Here is a 14,072-nt window from a genome sequence, read left to right as displayed (position 1 = left end):
TTTGGATGAGTGACCCTGGGCAAATCATCTAACCTTTTAGGGCCCCAGACACTTCTCCAAGCCTGTAAATTTCAGAGCAGGTATCGACTTGCTTTGGCAAAGGAAGTTTCCTCACCTGGAGTCCTTTGTATCAATGAAGTTACAGGTCTGGTCTCACTATTGTTTGGTCCACCAAAGGACTTATTGGCAAGCTAAAGGGAATCCTTCAACATTGACTATACATTTAAATTTATACAACAAATTTCATGTATTTTGTACATGAAGGATTAATGAAAATGTCACAAAGTATTTTGAAAGTCTCCATTATATCAATGGGGTAGAAAAATGTAGGATATTTAATGAGATCTTCTGGAGCACAAATAATCATGCAAGATGGAATCATGGCAACCAGTCTTACCTACAAATGTTTATTAAGCAAATAAAAGGCAAATATCAGGGGTTGGTTTTGCCAATTTTATTGAACCAATAAAATTCCTACTAATAACAATGAAAGAAATTTCAGCAAGTATAAATGTGATACAGTTTAACAAACCCCATTGTTCCGTACCTATAAATAGAATTTCAAAATGTCATAAAAAGTGCAGATTTATGAATTGTTGTTAACATGTTAATACACAATTCCTTTATTTAAAATGTTGTTTGTCTCGACTCTCACTAACAGTTCCTTCTGCATCTGGTCAAATAATATTACCATTCTCCCCCAAAGAAATTCAGACTAAAAGCACTAGAATATTATACTCCAACTGATCTGTTCATGTCAGTTTATAGTCAGTTACAAAAACAGCAACATAAGAAAAAAAAAACAACTAGTAATGCAAAAAGCTCTCATGGTTCCCCTAAGAAAATGTCTTAACCGCTGACTCATGTAGTGGGCACAGGTTTTGTAAAGGCATATCATTAACTACTACATTAGACTTTATATATGTATAGCTGGGCTTGTTTTTAGCAAGGGCAACTTGAAAGTGACTGTTCATCAAGTTTGCTACTTTTGGAATTAAAACTATAAATAAGACTGATGTTTGTCACTGTACGTGTGAATCCTAAATTGCCTCAATGGTCTATCTGTTCAAAGCTTCTTCTAATTTGAAACCTTATGTAGTACACTACGGCAGTCTGCAAGATCACACCATCTGCCTTACATTAGCCCAAAGTCACGTGCTTCATAAAAACAAATTTAAACATTACAGTAACAAAGCACAGGACTACAAAGGCAAAACATCACAGCTTCTGATTACATCGGATAAAAAGTACCAAGGAACACAAAAGATAATTTGTATTAATACTGATGAATTAAAGAATATAAGATAATAGACGTTCACAGCATGCTACATCTATTGCTCACAACTTCTGGATAAAACCATGTCTAAAACCAAAAGTCAAGAAGGTGGCAATCTGATTTGGATTTGCATATCAGCTACAAAGTCTTAATATATACATTCATTACTGTAGCTGGTCCAGCAAAATCAGCAACAAAAGGAATTTCAAGTTCAAATCCTATCATAAGCTACAGGATACATCCAGTTCTACCATGATCAGGAAAAGTATTATCAGGTTTTTAAGAGGTTAATCCAAGTATAGAGGCAACAGCCCAGGTTTACAAGACTTGTTTCTTTGCCTTGTATAGACTGTGTGTGGATTGACTGTCCTATTAGCATAAGGAAAATTCCTAACCACCATGTAGTTTGCTTTCTGTGACTGTCCTATTTTGGGTAGCATAGGGAATAAGGAAATGCGAAACAACAGAAAGCAGAGGGGGGCAGGAGGGAAAATCACATTTTTCTCTTGTGACCACAAAACAAAATGATTTTGTACTGAACAGAAGTCCAGCCTATTTTCATTCGAGAACATCACTAAACATTTAACTTACACAATTGACAGAACCAGTGAAATTCAGCAAAGAAGTTGTTTCTCAACATTACAAAAGAATATTGTTCACTTAGCTGTCCAAATGTCATTCCTTCTCCATCCTACCTCCTACTTCTCCCTGACTGTGGCATCTTAACCAAATGGAGAACATAGCCTAATTAATCTGACATGCAATTATAAGTTTATGAAGAAGCCTTATTCAGGAAAGGATCTCTAGCCAGCTTTGATAGCAAGCTTCCTAACATGTGCAGGAAAGCCTGTCAGGCTTCACATGTAATACTTCCTGTTAGGAATATAGAAAATAGATCTTTCTCTTTAAAAGTAGTGCTTATATATGCTCTGCTGTGCATTCACCTTCAAGAAATCAAGTTGACAAGTACAAGAAACTCCGTTTGAGTAAAATTTCAGAACTAAAACCATCCTCATCAGATTTTTCAAATGCTCAAAGTGTCCTACGAGCTGTAAAATAGTTATTTGTTCTAAAGGCCATTTTATAGTCTGTCCTATTTCCAGGATTTCCACAGGCACTGAAAAGGAATCAAAACCCCAACAATACGGGCTCTTTTTGTTTGTTTTCTTCAATCTGTACTTCATGGTGGGACATCCATAATAGGTTTAAAATATCTTATGACCTGCTTTAATAAAAATAAGCTCCTTAGTCCCTGTTAAAACTTTTTCCCTAAACAGGCCAGCAATTTGTTCCTGGCCTCTTGAAGTCTGCGCTTAGTGTAGTGCTGGGCGCATAATAAATGTCTGATTGACTTATTTGACTTTTGTGGAAGTGAGGTCTTCCTTAATGATAATGAATAACAAATATCCATAGATTACCACAGGATCATGTCTTATCTATACTACAAAAAGTTGGTTGTTGTTCATCTGCAAGTGAGACGTAGTCATATAAGATAAACTCTAAGTTCCTTGAGGGCAGAGACTGTTTTGTTTCACTATATCCCCTCATGCCTATAGCATAACACATCTGGTGCTTGATAAATGCTTGCTTATTAAATGTCCATGCACTCCCCAGATTACCTCATTTAGGAATTTTACACACAAATGTCTAGTCTATACTGCAGCAGGACTCTTTTCAGAAGCCCTAATTGCAAGAATCTTTGTTGATGACACTTCCTGAAGACACCTGAAGCCCTAGCTGGAGAATAAACATTTCACAGAGCACTACGTTCTTGCTACACAACACATTTTCACATAGAAAAATGGTATAATCTTTTTTTGGAGGAGAGGAGAGGAAAGAAGAAAGGAGAGGAGGAGAGAAGGGGAAAGGATGGGAGGGGAGGGAGACTATGAATTCCCAGGATAGCTCAAACAAGTCCATTTAACACAATATGTAGCTGATTTCATGTGTATATTTTACATCATGGGTTAAGCAATCTTTCGTGAAATAGCCTGAGATCTTAAGCACCATAATTCTATGAGAAAAAGTGTTTTCTGTTCCACACAATCAAGTTAATAAATTAATTTTTGGAACAATATACTCTTTTAAGATGGGGATTTCTCGAACCTCCAAAAGATAACATAGTAAACTGGATGAATGGGGGGAAAATTTAACTTCCTATTCTAATGACATGTAAATATCAGTGTTTTTGCCCTACTGTTGACCCCAGGAAGGATGGTGACTTCAAATTCCTTCAAAATTCTGCACTGTTGAAATATTTCAAGTTCTGTGTTATATATGAATAAGATTCCTACTTCAGTAGAAGATAAAAATCTTTTTAAAAAATATACAACCTGAAATTTTGTACTCCTGAATAATTGGTTACCTCTTTAAAAAGTAAATCCACAAAAATGCTGGACACTCATGGTTAATACTCTCTTCAGAGATGAGGTAGAGGAGAAGAGAAATATTGGCAGGTTGGGATCTGTAGGGTCAGGATACATTACTGAAGTGTCCAGAAAAGTTTAGTCTGGTGCTTCCTAAGACAAAGTATGGTGTCTGGGACAAAGTCTGGGTGGTGGGACAAATCTGAAGACAGAAGATATCTGGGTGGCTAAGGGATTTTAAGAAGTTTAATAGAACAAAGTCATTTTCTGGAAGGATGAAGGCAGGAAGGAGCTGATGGCTCTAAGCAGATGGCTGGTGATGGTTTGGGGACTAGATAGGCCGGGGGAAGCAGGTGAAAGGCTGAGGCACTTGGAAGAAGATAAAGCAGGCAGGAAAGTTTAAGATTATATGCATGTAGGAGTTCCCACACTGCAAATTTTATTTCTGTCTTGCATGCACTCTATTGAGAACAGACATACACTAAGAATTATATTCCAAATGTTCCCTGAAACATTTCCAAGTCCAGGCGATTCTGGATAGAATTCTTTTCTCACATGGTTCTACTACAGTGCTTCCATGTCCATAACCTGTTTCATTCTCTGTCTTAGTTTCAACTGAGCACACTCTGCTAAGTAAGCCAAATGAATACTAAAATGAGCTCCACATCTAACAGTCACTCACATTCTGTTGACTGAGATGAATATATTCACATTACAGTACTGTTTAGGGGAGAGACTGCTAAATTTGAATCCCAGATTCCACAAGGGAAAGAGAATAGAGAAGATTCTGACCATAGAAATTACACAATTTAAAACTTAATCTGAAGAGGAACCATGTGTTTTTTTTCTTGATTAGTTTTTGTGGCTTAAACTATATCTATAAAAGTACTCTATATAATTTACATTATTTTCCTGTTGCATACTTTTTACTCTTGCAAGACCATATCATTTGCATAAGAAATTTAAAGGTCCTATTTGATAGAGAGGAGTTTTAAGGTCTTGCTTTTCCAGAGAAATAATGATTTACAATTTTTTTAAACAAAATAAGCTCATTTTACCACCAGAGTGCAAAATCACTTCTATAACATGCACTGAATTTAATCTTTTTTTCCTATTGATTTGTCTTTAAAGCTTTAATAAAAAGTTACTATTTTATGTGCATGCAAACTGCCTCAAAATGGTGACCGACTATATTGTTTTCAATTATGTTCATTAATCCTTTTATTTTACTGAGGCAGATAAAGAGAAGATTTTGTCAGAGAAAAATCACCTATGGTATGAAAGAAAAAGGTGGCTGTGGGACAATGCTAATTGGCTTTTTAATACATTTCAAATGTTAACTCTTGTAGGAAACAATTTTTCAAAATTAAACAAGGGGATATAACTAAGCCTAAGCTACAACCTTATGTTGTTCAATTATGCTTTGGCATTCTAAAGATACAATGAAAGGCAAATGGTTTTCCCCCAAGATTCTACCTTAATTGTCTGTGAAACTTATCAAGTATCACAAGGCGTGGCCGTGATCCTTTTGGGGGTGATCGCTATGATCTTAATTCAAAGAAGTGCAGTTAACAAGTAGTTCTCTCTCAAAGGCATCATCCCTCCCTCTAATTATTTTATGAGTTAATTCAAGGTTTATCTGATTGGAAGATTCTCTTGTATCTGCCTAGTTCCTTCATCTAAGCACTCTGTCTGCTTATCAGCTGAGGGTCTTGACTTCAAGACTTTACTGGGGGCAACTGGGATAGCTCAGCATATGCTTCAAGGGACTATTAAAATGAATTTTCCGAACATAAACAACAAAATTCAAGGATTCACATTCACACAAGTATTTTTTTTTAACTTACATTTGCACATTTAAGTTTGGCACAATGTGAGCCCAAGGTGTAGGTAAGCATATGGTATAATCATAACTTTACACCTATTCTGAACAAATGTCTATTTTAAAAATATTACATTTGAGTATAAAAGCTATACTATAAATCATTATATAGTAAATTCAATACTCTGAAAAAATACCACCCTGGAAAACCGCATCAGAATTTCGAGTTTGCAATAATATTCAGAAAGGTAACAGCAAACTCGTAATATGGCATTCACCACTTGGAATGCTGTGCATGTTGTATTAAAGAAGGTGCTTTGGCACCTTCAGAAATCAATTTCTCTAGGCTGATTCACTTTGAGGTTCACAATGAAATAATTTTATTTTCTATTAACAATTCCATGTCTACTTTCCCCATTACTGACAAGATGAATGCCGAGCTCAAAGGAAACTCTGCCAGATAAGAGATCGAGTAAAGGCACTAATGTTTCCATATTCCAAACTCTGGATACTTCAGTTTCAGGAAAGAAAACTATCATTAGGTGGTTATATTAGTTACCTAAACCTTGTTTCACACCTTATTTTCTAAAAGCTCCTCTGATGATCTGTGAGAACTCCTCCCTTCATGTCTTTGAAGTAAAATTTGTTATACTACAGTACAGTTTATCTGCAACAAAAGTGGGGCTACCAACTGAAGGAACTTCAGTTCAAAAAATATCATGAGTACTAGGTCTCCTCGACTTGAAGCATCTACATCGCTAAGTCAAACTGACATTTGTGTGGCCGCCGTCTGCCTCTTGCCATTCTCCTGAATAACTTAGTTGTTAATTGTGTATGTGTGTATATATTTATATATGTGATAATGAATAAAGTCAAAATATAGCCTATGTAATAAAAAAAACACAGAAGAGATTCTGGTATGCAGTTCTTTGAATAATCTCTTTAAATAAACCACCCTGTCTTCATAAAAATTTATGAATTTTCCTCACAAGGAGGATTTCAAGCAAAAGTCTGCAATCCCCAAATGCAGATTTTCCATTACATTTACAATCATTTTTTCATTTTCTTGTCTGGAACTAAAAAACAAAACAAAACAGTCTAATGTCTTGTCACAGCAAAGGGAGGATGAAATGAAAGGGGGAAAACAGATTTTAGTAAATTACGGATCCATGATTATTGTGTGGAAAAAAAAATGAGTCCTACTTAAAGATGACCAAAATGAAAGTCTCAGATGAAGTCTTCATGGATGATCTGGGTTTTCATATACTTTCCATGAAAAACTGAAAATTCTTTTAGAAAGTTTGTATGTGTAAAAAAAATCAAGTCACCTTTAACCTAAAAACACATAAGCAGTGTGGTTGTGTCCTACTGGATAGGTGTAAGCATCTCTTTAGGCACTTCACTGGTTCATCAACACAACACAAAGTAAAGCTATAAACACAGAAATTTTGTGCTCTCTGAAGATAGTCTAGTCAAGCAAAAAAAAAAACCCAAATGCTAAAAGATGACTTTTTTGGCAGCTAACTTCCCCCCACTTGGATATTCTCCGTTGTCTAAAGAGCTTTTTCTGGGGAAGGGGATGCTTTGGCATTTAAAGAGCAGATTGTTCAACTCCAGTAAGGTAAAACAGAAAAGTTAAGCCTTGTGCAATAAAGAAATTTGACTTGGAATTTCTTTATGGCTATACTTAGAAGGACACTTTTGCAGTGACATAATAGGGGGAAAGTTGGTGGTTTTAATTAAAAAAAAACATATTGCACTTTCTTTTTTTTTTGTTCACTCACATTAATGCATAGAAACACAATTTTTACCTTTGAATAAACTGTTCAACTTATTAAATGAATGAAAATTATGGGAAATAATTCCTAAAGACCTAACAGGAAAAATATATTAGCCTTCCTTTGCTTTTCACAGTAGAGAAAAGCAATATGAGAAAGGAAAAATGTGCAAAGAAAAACTTTTTGGTCAGTCTTGTGTGTATGAAAGTGTCCAGGTGCCCACTAAGTGCACAGAAGACTGAGGGTCACTGTCAGTGAAAGAAAGGATTGTGCATAATTCCACTTTAATATGTACATCTGAAATGGAGAACTAAAACTTCTGTTGCACAAAAGAAAGGAAAATGGCTGAATTTGGCATTTCAGTAGCATGCTAGAGAATTCATCATGATTCATTTCACATTAAACTGTGGACAATGGTTGCATCACATTTCACGATATCATTAATAGCTGTAGAAAAACCAGTGCCTGACAAATACTCTCCTGGAGACAAAGGAGCGCCCAGCGAGCAGCAGCTTGGCTCCCCAGCGCATGCTTTTCCTCTGCCAGCCTTAGGACACAGCATTAGGATCTGAGAATGGCCAGATGGGGACATTCCTAGCTGGATTCATTCCAATAACCTGAACAATGATGGCTTCAACAGAACATAAGCGCTTCTCCTCTACTTGAAGAAAACAAACAAGAACACAACACACACACACACACACACACACACCTCAAAGCACTGAAGTTAAGCTTTAACAAAGCAGGTTCATGATTTGTAACCATTATATAAAAAAAATTCAACTAGAAATGATGTAAAGTAGTGCTCCTCAGTGTTATGTTTGCTATCATTAGTAATGTTAAGCATCAAGAAAAATAAAACACATCATTGCACATGACAGCCGCAAAACAAAAAAACACGGCTAAACTTGGACACTAGAGAATTGAATCATTTTTTGATGCTACATCACAAGCAGCTTCTGGTGCGTATCTTCTGTGAAAAGGTCTTTCACACCTCCATGACGTGGCGCTTTCTCTGCAATGATGATTCAGGTCAAGTGACGAGTTATAGCGCGAAGAGCGTACAGAAGTTCAGCTTGCATGCGGGCTTCCATTAAGAGCAGATTTACATGAACCTGAAGGGGAAAACACATTTTTTGGGTTTTTTTTTTCTGTTAATAGTATGGCAAACAATTCTGCATTTATTTTACATAAATCTGGTTTTTAATTATTAATAGAAAGAGGTTTCCTAAACATATAAAAACAACTATCTGTACATTTTCCAATCTTCAGTGAAACCAGGACATTTGTAGAAAGATAGACTTCTCTCAAGAGTCACATTAGCCTTGTCTAAATAGAGTGAAACATAAAAGGTTCATTCAAAAAAATTCAAATGAATGATTGCTGGATTCCAAAAGGTTATTACTCATAGTAACATGAACCTACAGCCAACTTGAGTTAAGAACAACAAACTAAACAATAAAACTCAATTAAAGGTATCTCTGAGTTACTAGGGGTTTAATTATTTGGTTCTCATTAGTCAGAGAAAGAACAGAATTTATTTTCACTTGAGTAGAGCTTTCTCTATGTTGCTGTTTATCAGCCCCTAAACATTTGAGAATCTGGGTTGGGCCAATTTAAGCAAGAGCTGCTGGTTACAGATAACTTTGTCTACCAGCAAATGGGCCATAATATTTACATACACAATGTGATACTTCTAATTTTACATAATTAATTTACATAAAGTACATTTTTCCACAATTAGCTTTCACACTAAACCATATAATTTCCTATTTTGCTCTTGTACTGAGTTGCAGGAACATGCCTTTTCTTTTCTTTCAGACTGTGCACTTCCATTTGTTCTTAGAAATGCCAGATTTCTTGCTACATGCCACTTCTTTCTCTGAGAAGTCACGTAAGGTATTTATCTAAGCTGCTAAAGAGCATCTAGGACTTTCTTTAGAGATACACAGCTCCCTCTAGTCATGGTACATGCAAGAATTCTTATAGAGGGTTTTACTAAGTGCTTAAGCCTTTTATAGATGTTGTCACATATTACCATGACAGTTATTTTGAAATGTCTTAAAGTGCTAAGCAAATACAAGGTTTCAAGTAACTAAAATTAATCTATTTCTTTTAAAATATTTTTATATTAATGCTTATTTATTCTGACTGGTCTTCTTAATCACTAAAATCAATGAACTGTAATTGTATTCAAATCATTTCTTTCTTAGCTTACAGGATGTTTCTCTAAGAGGTGATGCTCTAATTTAAAAACACATTTAGCCCAGAGAAAAGGCTACTAGGCAAAGGAATAAAGTAGAAAATGTTAGATCAAGCTAGCAGTACCGAGTATGATCACAGAGAAATGCTCATAAGTGGCACTGCTTCTTAATTTTTCTGGCTTATTTCAAGTCTCAGCTCAAAACTCACTTTCTCAAGAAGACCTTTTCTGGTCTTCCTAGCTTTTCCTCTACAGACTGCCTTCCAATTATTCTGTATATTTCTTGTATGTATCTAGTAACTTACATGTTTCTCTCCATTAGAATATAAGTCCTCTGAGGTCAGGAACTGTTTTTCTCTGTAGCCAAAGTACTCAGAATAGAACTTGGAACATAATAAATACTTAACATAAATGTTCAGTGACTAACTGTGCTTGGACAATATTACTGATATTTTGGTATCAATTAAATTGTTCTATTTATAGCCAAATGATCTCTTTCACTAATGTATAATTTAAAAGTATAATGGAAATCAATGATAAAATGATTCCTTTTATCAATTATTTCTTTCAGGACCATATTTAATGCATTTTATCTATGGTGTATGATGAACTTAGCCAAAAGTAACTGTATAATCAAAAGTGATTTACCTCAGATCCATTGTACTTTTTTTAGTGGCAAGAGTTAATGAAACACCTAAAGTGGGACAAAATATCTCACTAGCTTTAATTTTTAGTTAGAAATGTGTTGGTTTCTTTAAATGTATTTAAGTGCATTTCAGGGAAAATTTGCAAAAGCAATTGTTATTCTACCTTTCATGCACCCACATGTGGAAGAAAATGTGACCAAGAAGCTAAATAGTGAATCAGGTGCAAGTGAAATTTAGTGGTCAATAAATAAACTTACAAAACTTTGCCCTGAAAATGTGTAGAGTTTTGTCTATTTGGGGGGTGGGGGTGGGAGAGGAAAAGGCAAGGCAATTGGAGTTAAATGACTTGCCCAAAGTCACGCAGCTAATAAGTGTTAAGTGTCTGAGGCCGCATTGGAACTCAGGTCCTCCTTACTCCAGGGCTGGTGCTCTATTCTACCTAGCTGCCCCTATTTTTTTTCTTTAAAAAAAAAAAAGATAAATCAGAGGCAAGAGAAAGTTGTTAGAATGGAGGGGAAGAACACAGAGGTGAAAGGGAATGAGTCAACCTCATTCTCATTGTATTTGGCTTAAGGAGGGAATAACATACACACTCAATTGGGTATTTTACCCTACAGGAAAGTAGGGGGGAAGGGGAAAAGAGGAAGAATGATAGAAGGGAGGGCACACTGGGGGAGAGGGTAGTTAGAAGCAAACACTTTTGAAAAGGGACAGGGTCAAAGGAGAAAATAGAATTAATGGGGGGTGGGATAAGATGGAGGGAATTATAGTTAGTCTTTCACAATATGACTACTATAGAAATATTTTGCATAACTGCACATGTATAACTTATATTGAATTGCTTGACTTCTCAACGGGGGTAGGTGAGGAGGGAAGAAGGGAGAGAATCTGGAACTTAAAATTTTAAAAACAAATGTTAAAAAATTGTTTTTATATGCAACCAGGAAATAAGATATACAGGTGTATAGAAATCCATCTTGCCCTACAAGAAAGTAAGGGGTAAGGGGGTAAAGAGGAGATGGTGGGGACAAAAGGGAGGGCAGACTGGGGGAAGGGGTAATCAGTATGTTTGCCATCTTGGGGTGGGGGAGTAGAGGAGAGATGGGGAGGAAATTTGGAACTCAAAATCTTGTGGAAATGAATGTTGAAAAGTTAAATAAATAAATAAAAGTTCTATGATTTATAGAAATTTTTTTTAAAAGAGAATTAAATCCACTTCCTTTACTGAAATGGCAACCTCCTACTACCATGTTCACATGCCAGCTTTTGATGTTTTTCCAATCTTGTATGGTACCCAGATAAATTAGTCACTTAATCCTCCTGAGCCTCAGTTTTCTTATTTGTAAAATAGGTTGACTAGATGGCCTTTGAGGTTCCTTCTAACTCTAGACCAAGAATCTTTTTTTTTTTTTTTTTGCTTTTTGGAGGAATTGGGGTTAAGTCACTTGCCCAGGGTCACAAGCTAGTTTTGTGTTAAGTGTATGAGGCCGCATTTGAACTCAGGTCCTCCTGACTCCAGGGCTGGTGCTCTATTCACTGTGCCACCTAGCCACCCCAAGACTGGGAATCTTAAGACCTGGCATGGTAGACTTTCTTACAGAAGGCTTACCTTTTCTGAGTGTTTGAACTGACGCCAATAACTATCATACATGCGCTTGGTAGTCCTCTCAGGATAGCAGGTCACTGTCTTAATGTAAACCTTCAGGCTTCGTTCAAGTAACTGATTAACTTCTCCATAATCATAATCATCATACCTAAGCATTCATAAAGAGTTGGATTAGTTCATCTCTAAGATTCTCTCCAGAGATAACATTACAATTTACTTTTTCTCATTTCTACATTTTACTCTGATTTTTTAGTTAGAAATCTTCTAGAATTTAGAATTTACTTTAGAAATCTGGGATTATTATAGAAAATAGAGTCCAAAAACTTGAATTCTAGTTCCATTCTCAAAAATTTTTGGAAAAGTTAAGAAAAGTTACAGCATGATTTATGGAGTGTCAACATGTTATATCTATCGGTTTCTGATTGGAATGAACTAACTACATTTCTCCATAAACTGCTTCAAAACCCAGCTTAGAAATCATATTGTCCAGAAGTTTCTCTGATCAGTAGTGTCTAACACTCATTGGAACATTGCTTTACAGTCCCTTTAGCATTTGGTACTAAATTAATTTGTCCCTATGGATGGAGTCTATCCATAGTCTATGAACTCTGAAGGTAGGGGATACTTCTACCTCTTCTATAGCCTCCCAAATAGAACATAGTTGACAACATTCAATAAGCATTGTTTGTCCCTAATTCAGTCATTCTTTCAGGAATTTTTTCCAAATTTATCCATTCTCTTCAAACAGAACAAAAATCGCTGATCCATCTTCTCCCCAAGTCATACTTAAGTATCTCCTTTACACATATTCGCATTAAAATACATTTGACATAGAAAACATACTCAACATTTTCAGCATTAAGTTGTTTTTGTCAGGAACCTATAAGCAATATTTTTTGACAGAAATTTACTCTTTATATCCAAGTAGTAAGTCACATGATTGCAAAACTAATTTCAAGTGCATTTACCAGAATTCACCCACCTGATTCCAAACATACAATGAACATAGTTAAATAAAGCTCGTCGTAGCATGGTTGTATCCACATCCTCATGCGTGGCCATAGTGTTGTAAGTGAGATTATAGACCATCCTAAACTTTTCATCAAGAAGATGACCAATATCAGAGTAAAGCCTGTTAACCAGGGAGAATCCATGATTTTCCCAGGTATAGTCCTAAAAGAATTAAAAGTTCAGATTGAAAATTTATGTCATCTTATTTTTTCTGTTTCTCCACAAATAGCAATAATTTACTCAGTTTCTTAAAACAAATAAGCAAGATAACTTGAAATTTTACTAAGAATTGACTTTCACAATTAGAATATTTTCTGATTCATCAAGATCATCCAATAAGTTCCCTGGGTTAGCTTTAGTCCCAAATTGTGTTCTCCAGGATTTCCTTAACTAGATCAGTGGCATTGTAATAGTCTTTTTTCTTTCTCTCCTTCCCACTACCCTAGGATTCAGTTATTTAAAGTGCCTTTCTATTGTACACATGAGCAACATTATTTGTTTTTGATGATCATAAAGACACTGAAGACTTTGTATTTTATTTTTTAGCCTTTTGGAGGGCAATTGGGGTTACGTAACTTGCCCAAGGTTACATGGCTAGTTGTGTGTGTGTGTGTGTGTGTGTGTTAAGTGTCTGAGGCTGGATCCAAACCAAGGTCCTCCTGACTCTGGGGCTGGCGCTTTACTCACTGCGCCACCTAGCTGCCTCCAAGAATTTGCATTTTCAGCTTATTGGCACTATCTCATTTATGCTTTATCTATGAAGGTATAAGCAAGCAAAAGGTCAAAAAGGTTCACATTCCATTAGGCTCCTGGCAAAGGAAATAATGAGTCAAACGCTGTCCTTTGTTAGCAGAAACCAGCCTAATGCCCAAGACTATACTAAAGCAAACAAGGGATGGGCCTTATACTAAATGCTTAATTGTATCTCTTACATAGTTGGTACTTAAAAAATTCTTGTTGAATAGGAATGTTTGTTGAATTTGCTTAATTCCTCTATATTTCAACTTATTTTCCAACATTAATTCAAATAGTTAAAACCACAGTATTATGATTTGCTCTAGAGAAATCACATACCTGAGCTCGGAATGTTGGCAAATGCTCTTCTCCTCGTCTAGCAAAGTCTTTGTACCCAAAACCAGGGTCTTCAATATATCTGGAGACATCAGATGTTGAAACTATGTCATCATCAAAGGCTGAGGACAATAATAACATTGAGTATTAAAAGAACTGTAAGTAGACAAGACCTGGACTCCATTTTCCACACTTCAACCTTTTAATGTCATTTCTGAAATTGAGCTCCTGATCTCATAGGAAACATCTACTGTTAGAGTTTCTGGGTTCAATTTCCCTGATAAATACCAAC

At 35.7% G+C, this 14,072-nt stretch overlaps 1 protein-coding gene across 2 annotated transcripts in view; it reads right to left on the bottom strand.

The window, feature by feature from the left end:
* Positions 1 to 432: 432 nt before the first annotated feature.
* SESN3 (sestrin 3) overlaps positions 433 to 14,072 on the bottom strand; it is a 90,281-nt gene continuing 76,641 nt past the window's right edge. For both annotated transcript variants that reach the window (XM_069079810.1, XM_069079809.1), the window contains exons 7-10: positions 13,784 to 13,902; positions 12,681 to 12,871; positions 11,702 to 11,846; positions 433 to 8,357 (exon numbers count right to left, since the gene is read on the bottom strand). In XM_069079810.1, coding sequence (XP_068935911.1) covers positions 8,271 to 8,357; positions 11,702 to 11,846; positions 12,681 to 12,871; positions 13,784 to 13,902 — 542 coding nt within the window. In that variant the 3' untranslated portion in view covers positions 433 to 8,270. The remainder of the gene's footprint in view (positions 8,358 to 11,701; positions 11,847 to 12,680; positions 12,872 to 13,783; positions 13,903 to 14,072) is intronic.

The sequence above is a fragment of the Petaurus breviceps genome, unplaced genomic scaffold (assembly GCF_028583685.1).
Source record: "Petaurus breviceps papuanus isolate PSGF00001 unplaced genomic scaffold, PetGlider_PUasm1.0 91133, whole genome shotgun sequence".
Lineage (NCBI taxonomy): Eukaryota > Metazoa > Chordata > Mammalia > Diprotodontia > Petauridae > Petaurus > Petaurus breviceps.
The sequence above is the reverse complement of the archived record's forward strand: the minus strand, read 5'-3'. Positions and strand labels throughout refer to the sequence as shown.